At 48.6% G+C, this 7,972-nt stretch overlaps 1 protein-coding gene across 1 annotated transcript; it reads right to left on the bottom strand.

Moving 5' to 3' along the window:
• Window positions 1–2,085: 2,085 nt before the first annotated feature.
• CIAO2B (cytosolic iron-sulfur assembly component 2B) lies at window positions 2,086–6,949 on the bottom strand. Its single transcript, XM_083625051.1, has 5 exons — window positions 6,715–6,949; window positions 4,700–4,779; window positions 3,731–3,856; window positions 2,508–2,553; window positions 2,086–2,300 (listed from the first exon to the last, which is right to left on the bottom strand). Exons 1-5 carry the CDS (start codon window positions 6,863–6,865, stop codon window positions 2,203–2,205), a joined length of 501 nt encoding a protein of 166 aa, XP_083481177.1. The 5' UTR covers window positions 6,866–6,949; the 3' UTR covers window positions 2,086–2,202.
• Between the last annotated feature and the right edge of the window lie 1,023 nt (window positions 6,950–7,972).

Genomic DNA, 7,972 nt, shown 5'->3' with positions numbered 1-7,972 from the left:
GTTTACTGGCTTACAGCCTACTATTTATTCTTTATTTATTGGGGTCTCTGGTTGAATATTAGGTGAATGAAGACTGGGATGAGGCAGTCTTCCAGCTATTCAAGGAGAAACCTTTGCAGGTGGTCTGCTGAGTGTTCCAATCTGGAGCCATTTAAAGTAATTTGAAAATGTCTCAAGATACATGGAATGTGGCATGTTCCCCTTCTGCGGAGCAGGCTGGCAGTCATCACTTTTGACCCTGCTAAAACAACAAAGGCAATTCTAAGGGTGGTTGACTGTCCTGTGTTTGCGCAAGCCAGTGTGTTTGGTTCACCAATTCAACCATTTGACTGAGAGAGAGCAGGCGCAGAGGTCACCAGCCGCCGCAAGGACATGTCTTCCAGGGTTTGACCGCCAAGAATTAGATTCAGAACCCATTTACGCAAAGTTAGAAAATGTCTTCAGGTGGGTTTCATATCCATCTCAGTCAGCTTGCAGCTTTTCAGAAAAACTTGCTTTGTTGCATCAGACAGAGATCTTTCTCTCTTGGCCAGCATCTTTTGCTTCCAACTCGGCAGGTGCCATGGGAGCTCACAAGCCAGGCAATGAGCTGCACTCGACATCTCCTGAATTACTTTGAATGCAGCAGGACTCCACAGCCTTGAATGCAGGAAGCTGCTTTCTCTGAAAGACCTGCTGGTCCATGAGTAGACGCAAGTAGCTCCGTCTAGTCCTTTGACAAAAGTTTTTGTCCAGTGTAAGCAGTTGTCTGTAGTTGGCATGTGCAGTGTGACGGGTGCTCTGGGGTTGCTTCAGCTGTGTTTTTGACAACCAAACATGTTTGTGCCCAAGGATTTTGGGGGAGGTGCAGAGAGAGACTGGTGGCCACCCTGAGGCAGGAGGGAGACAAGGAAGGGAGGTGTGGGAGGGCAGGTAGCTTTAGCTTAGAAAAGGATGTGTTTGATAAGCAAGGGCAGGTCCTTCGTAAATGGAGTCAAGGACCTTGGTAGTGTTTCTCAAGCAAATAAAATGGGAGAATCTGAGGGAGCAATGGTGCACAGGGGCCACCTTGGGTGTCAAGTCTGAAGCTGTTGCTTTAACAGTCTCTTCTGGCATTAAGTGATAATATAAATTCATATTAAAACAACCCCTTCCATCCTGCGATGCTACCTCAACTGGGGGGTGATGTTACCTGTGCTTCTACACTTTGTCAAAGCCATTTCCACTGCTGGGCTCCTTGGTGTAAAACGGATTTTGCTCCATTCAATAAAGACTCTCCTCTGCTTTTGTTGTGCTTAGCTGGGGAGGTTGGCAGAAATCTTCATGCACTGCCAAGCTGAAATCCTTGCTCAGACTGAAGTGGGAGGGTAACCTTTTTGCTCTCTGAATACTTTAGAAAGTCACACGTGCCCGCCCCCCACCTTGACTAATGAGAAGGGGCATCTCCCACCACACCCCATGCCATTCCCTTCACCAGCTTCTACTAGCCCTCCAGTAAGCAACCAACAGTCATGAACCTATGGATGGTACAACCCACCCCTTTCAATGTAAAGGGTCTTGGGCAATCCTGACCCCTGGTATCAAATCCTTCCTACCCATGTAGATTTCACCCACCAGGCTGCCTCTGCAACTGCCTCAGTCTGAAGGCTAAACAGCAGCCATAGCCATCTCCATAAAATGTGGTAGGATGTGTCAATGCAGTTGCAGAATGTCAGATACTGGCTATCTATCATGTGCCCTGTTTGCCAAGGCTCTGGAAAACACACCTGTCTATCTACCTGTCCTCTTTCATAACTGACAAAATCTCCTTCCAAGTGCCCTCCCATTTCCTAAAAGATGGAAGCACATTTATAAAATAGGATTTTACTTGGTTGCAGGATTTTCTTCCACCTTGTTTTCTAAGCCACCCAAGAACAGTAAGTTTTGTCCGTGGGAATGTTTCTAAACCAGAAACATTCAGACCTTTATAAAATATTCAGCTTTGTAAGAGTGGTATTTTGATGTCCAGTCCTCAATTTATACTATATAAACATGTTTCTCAGTTTTCATGATTTACTTTTCAGATTCACGTGTGTTTCTAATCCAATACTTTTAGACAAGCTTAAGTAGGGAAAAGGGTATTGTCTTTATTTAAAAACAAAACAATCACAATTATTTTATTCACATACAAGTACAAGAGCATCTCCTGCTTGTTCCCACCCCAACCCCACCCAGCATGCATTATCAGGGGCGCCCAGACAAACACTGATTCACCACTTCCAACAGGTGGTTGTTTTCCAAGGCAGCCGCCACTCTCTCTTTGTCAGCCAGTTGCTTGTTTACTGTGAAAAAGAACCCCACAAGAGGAGTTAGTGAAGACATTCATCCATCCATCCTCCTCTGCTGTATAGCTCAAGGGCTAGGACCCCACCAAAAAAATTCCAAGTGGTATTTGTGCTCTTCCCTTCCAGCTTTGCTTCAAAACAAATATAGAAGGGAATGTAAGTGACTTATTCTGAGGGGTATTTTGTGGTGAATTTCAAACGTACCTGCATGCTCTGAGGCATGTGTTCCAGGGGTTATGTGGACATCCACCTGGGAGGAAGAAAAGAAGAAGCATCATTTGTGTCACCAAATAACGTTCCCCCAGGTTGAACCAGCTGGAGGAATAATAAAATTATACCTCGCTAATCCAATTTTACCTTAATTTAATTTGGTTGCTCAGATACACACCATCACCAGTTCCCTCCCTTCCATTCTGTGTCTCATTGGTGAGGCTGCGCTGTCACTTTGGCAGTTTCTTTGTTTCTAATTCCAACCCAAGAATTCTTCTAGTGGGATAAATTCTCTGGCTGGGCAGAATGCCTTGATCAAAAGCTTTGGAATGCCCCACCACCATTGGATATGAAGAAGCCACTAGGGAGCAGGAGTAGAAGGGGCTGAAACAACTGAAAGAAGGCATCTGATCAATGGTGGGGCTGGGGGGCAGCCAGGGACCCCGTTCCTTATTGATTTGAAAAAACGGCACTTGGTTTACAGCATGTCAAATTCCAAAAAGCTGCATGGGATCCTGCAATTGGTAGCCTCAGGTGCTTTAATAGAAACAAAGGGGAGAAGGAAAGCCCACATATCCCTTTGATGCCTAGCCTGTCAAGTGCCAAGATGAGCAAGAGCTTCTGAAACTGGGAGTCACTGGAAGCAAGTAAGGAGGAAATTCATGCTGCTTTCCAGGGTGCTGTAGTTGCTGCCTCTTGGGAGCCAAGCAGTGGTCTCACAAACAGGAGCTACTCCCCAAGGGCCAAGCCAGCTGTTTGTCTGGGGCCCTTTCCTAGGGCAGATCAAGTCTTCTGGCACCACTGGCTGTTTGAACTTATATCCCCACCCCATCCCCTGCAACACCTTCACAACACTCTAGAATGTCAAGTCAAAGCAGCACTTTGGAGTTCCCCTTGAAGGTTGCTGACCCAGGTCATTGTTTTGTCTCCCACATTTGTCTTGGTTTTCAATGCTTTGAGGAGCTACAGGAACTTGCAGCTGCCACCGCACTTTCTATCCCCTGCAGAATTCTAATTTCTGCTCATGGCTGGTGAGAACTGCAGGTTTGCAATGGGGAATGCAGACACTGTAAAAGCAGAACTACCAGTACAATTCTACTTCCAGCTGATCACTCAAGAGCTGATCACCTCAACAGCCCCAAAGGCCCCTCATGCCCACCCTATGCAACGAAAACAGAATTTCTCCATCGCCCTTTTGGCCATTTACATCCACTCACCTTAAACCTTTCTGGGAGGGATCTGATCAGCTTCACTTTGACTGAAAGGCCAATTAATGTTGCCATGCTGCAGTGAGGAATGGTGGGGGTGAATTCCACTGAAACGGTGCTCTCAGCATCATTTACCTGTGAAAGACCCATCCCGACACAATCACTTTTTTTTTTTTAGAGAGTCATAATTTAAACCACATAAAATGCTGTTCTAATTGGAAAAAGAGCTAATTGGCTTGTCTCATTGCATCTTACTAACTCTGCATTTGTACTTTGAGAATTAGACTCTCAGTCTGAAGATGATGCCCAGGAATTCACAAAGAAAACCAAGCAACCTGGGGACAAATAGAAGAGAACACCTTCACCCCCAAATTGCTCCCCTTTATCACATACATAGCCCAACAAGAACCCATCCACAGCATACAAATCAATATGGCTAACTTGACCCAACAATCCCACCCCCTCACAAATGCAAACAAACCTCACTGCAGCCAACTACAGACAGCCAACACCCTGGCCCCACCCCCATCCCTCTCACCACCAAGGAAATGTAATAAGTGAATAGAAAGAGAACCTACCCAGTTGACGCTGACACAAAACCCCACACTTACACTATATAAAAGAATATAGTGTCTGAGTCTGAGCCAAGGGCCACTGAGCTAACCAGGTGGTGGTGAGATGGGAGGGGGCATCACCGTAGGGCATGATGGTAGCAGCTTGGATAAGTCACACAGGTGCAGTTATATAAAAAGCCTCCTGGGCAGTGGGGAAATGGGGAATTTAAGAATCAGGCCAGGCAAAAATGGAAAGACACCTGTTCTTCCTTGAAGCTGCATCTCTTCTAAAGGATCTGTTTGTACCTGGTTTTCATGAATTTAGTGACATGGGCTACAGCCTGTTCAGCCGGCCTCTGGCTCAAAAAGTGGCCATTTTTTCTCTACAGCTTGGAAAAGGCAGAGAAAGGCCAACAACACTCACCTTGACTCGAACTTGTTCTACGACGTTTAGTTCTTCTAATGTTAAGGGATGCTCTGGGTCGTTGATGGAACGAATGAGATGTAGAAAGTCAAGGAAAAACACTCCACTAGCAAAGCACAGCCAGGCACAAAGCAACAGGCCCTGTGGGGATGCAATTCTTCATTTAAGATGGGAGCCTCCCAAATGTTGCCCAATGAAAACAAACTGCTCAAGCCTTCCCAACAGGAACCAATGCAGAAAACAGGTTGGCTGCCTCTCTTTAGAGAGGCCAACTGCACACTATCAGAAAACATCTTTTTAGTCCAGGGGTGGGGACTCTATGGCCCTCCTTATGCTCTTGGATTCCCCACTCCCATCAGCCTGTGTGATAGGCACTATAGTCCAATATCTGGAGGACCACAGACTCTCCATCTCTGCTTTATGCAATCCTCCCCTCTCTACTAAATGCCACTTTCTCTTTCTTCTGAGATGATCACACGCTGGTAGGAAATTTTGCATGAAAACCCTGAGTTACCTGCTGAATGCCAGCAAGAGAACACCAGCTTTCCAATACAACTTAAAAAAAAAATTAAATGAGCTGCCAATCCTACAACTCTACATATATCTACCTGTTGTGGGGCTTCCACATCATGCAAGCTATCAATCCTACCCTGAAGAGCAGGAACTAGAGATGCTTGAGGAAATCAATCTGTGCTATTTCTAATACAAACCTGATACAGCCCCGCTCTATGCCTAAAAAGTTTACTCTGTGAACCACCCTGAGACCCTGGGTATAGGGACGTACAGTGGTACCTCCGGTTACGAACTTAATCCATTCTGGAGGTCCGTTTGTAACCCGAAACCGTTCTTAACATGAGGTATGCTTTTGCTAATGGTGCCTCCCGCTGCTGCCGCGCTGCTGGCACGCAACTTCCACTCACATCCAGGGTAAAGTTTGCAACCAGGAGCATCTACTTCCAGGTTAGCAGAGCTCGTAACCCAAAGCATCCGTAAGGTGGGCGGTACGTAACACAAGGTTCCACCGTATATTAATTCTAATAATAATAATAATAATAATAGCCTGCTGAATTGGGCAAATGACCCATCTAGTCCATTCTCAATCATTTTGGTTACCTTTTTACAGACCGTTTCCTCTACAATATCCTTTTGGAGGTGAGGCAACCAGAATGTCACAGAGTGTTCAAAGAAAAGTTGCATGGTATGATACCGGCAATTTTGTTTTCAATTCCTTTCCAAACGATCACACTCTCTTTTCATTTTAACACTCTTACAAAATGTTACCAGCAAACCTTGCCTCCTTGCTGCTAATCCCTAATTCTAAATCATTTATAAACAATTTAAAAGAGCACAGTCCCAACACTGATCTTTGGAGGGCTCCATTTTCAACATCTGCCCATTTGGAAAGCTGTCCGTTTATTCCTACTATTTCATTCCCGCAGCTTAAGCAAGAGGACCTCTCCTATCATTCCTCGACTGCTAAGCTTACGCAGGAGTCATTGGCGAGGGGCTTCATCAAAAGCTTTTTTGAAAATCCAAGTGCTCCATGTCAGCCAGATCACCTCTATCTACATGCTTGTTGACACCCTCAAAGAAATCTAAATAGGTTCATGAGGTAGAACTTGCCTCCTCCTGACAGATTGTAACTTACTCGGCTCTAAAAACGCATCGAAGTGCGTTAAGAAACGACTACTGTATATCGATGTGACTATTCAACCGACCTGCTTATTGAGTGAAAGCGTGTGAAAGTGACACGATCTGCGCACCCCGGACACAAACCCACCGCGCCTGCTCCACCCAGAGCCCCACCCCGGGCTCCCAGGGCTCAGCCCCTCTTGCCCGGCTCCGCACCCGCCTTCCCGACCCCAACCCAGGCGCCGCTGCAAGCGGGAGGCGTCACTTCCATGAGCCACTGGAGAAGCTCTAAGACCCACGAGAAGCTCCGGGCCCGCCCCCTCCGCCCCAGGGAGACTTTCCCCCTTGGCAGGCGAACCCCGGCTGGGCTCAGATGAGGATATCGAAGATCTCCCGGTCGTCGATGGCGTCGGGCAGCTCGTCGTCCTCCTCGCGCGCCGTGACGGGCCGCTCGCCCTGGCGCCGGTAGATGAGCGGGTTCGCGTTTTCCAGGGCGCCGCCCGCCGGCGAGGCAGACGGATCTTGGCCCACCATGGCGACGGCGGCGGCACTCAGCCCACTAGACCGAGCGCCGTTGCCAAGCGCTTCCCCACACCGGAAGGACGCTGAGCGAAGGTGGCTCCGGCGTGACGCGCTTCCGGCATTTGGGTAACGCGCTCACTTGCGACAGCTGCCTTACTGCAGTGGAGCTAAGAATGTAGAAGAGCCCATCTCGCTGCCTACAGCGGGAGCTTCCGGGTTCGCTTTGTTTCTAATTTTCCTTCTCCCCGCTGCAGAAGTGCCAGTTGCTGGGAGGAAACGCCTGAGTGTTCGTGCACAGACAGATAGTAGCCTCTGAGCATATACAGACTTCTCTCCCCTTACCTTGGGCAACTGCCGCCTCTGCCTTCCTTGCGCGGTTTGAAGGGTGCCTGGGAGGCCATCCAGTCGCACCTGCCTGTTCAGTGCAGGATTTTGCGGCTTCAGCCTCCCTGCCAGGAAGGCCAGCCAGCAGCCCACGGTCCACTGTGAGAGTCGCAGGCTGAGGGTTACTAATGGAAAAAGTCCTCTCGGAGCCCCAAAAGTCACCAGGAAGGGGGGGGGGCTCTGCTGTGAAAGGGAAATGGGTGGAGGCCGAGGGCCACTTTTCAGCCCATAAGCCGCATTTCCCACCCCGTGGAGAAAGCTACCTGCAGCAAGAAGGGGAAAAAACCTGTCGCTTCCCCCTCACGGGGCTACAATGTCCATCGCCCTTATCGAACTACAGTTCCCAGGAGAGCGGTTCTCAACCTGTGGGTCCCCAGATGTTGTAGGACTACAACTCCCATCATCCCTGAGCTCTGGCCTTGCTAGCTAGGGGTGATGGGAGTTGTAGCTCAACAACATCTGGGGACCCACAGGTTGAGAAAGGCTGATAGGGAAACTGTATGCTTTGGATCAAGGGACGCGGGTGGCGCTGTGGATAAAACCTCAGCGCCTAGGACTTGCCGATCGTCAGGTCGGCGGTTCAAATCCCCGCGGCGGGATGCGCTCCCGTTGCTCGGTCCCAGCGCCTGCCAACCTAGCAGTTTGAAAGCACCCCCGGGTGCAAGTAGATAAATAGGGACCGCTTACTAGCGGGAAGGTAAATGGCGTTTCCGTGTACTGCGCTGGCTCGCCAGA

Source organism: Podarcis filfolensis (assembly GCF_964270895.1).
Source record: "Podarcis filfolensis genome assembly, chromosome: 8".
Classification (NCBI taxonomy): Eukaryota; Metazoa; Chordata; class Lepidosauria; order Squamata; family Lacertidae; genus Podarcis; species Podarcis filfolensis.
This window is presented reverse-complemented; position numbering and strand designations above follow the sequence as displayed.

Coding starts and splice junctions, on each gene's coding strand:
- CIAO2B (XM_083625051.1), bottom strand. CDS start 6,865: ATGGTGGGCCAAGATCCGTCTGCCTCGCCGGCGGGCGGCGCCCTGGAA. Junction 3,857..4,699: donor TAGAACAAGTTCGAGTCAAG/GTGAGTGTTGTT, acceptor GGTCTTTCACAG/GTAAATGATGCTGAGAGCAC. Junction 2,301..2,507: donor ACATGCCTCAGAGCATGCAG/GTACGTTTGAAA, acceptor TCTTTTTCACAG/TAAACAAGCAACTGGCTGAC.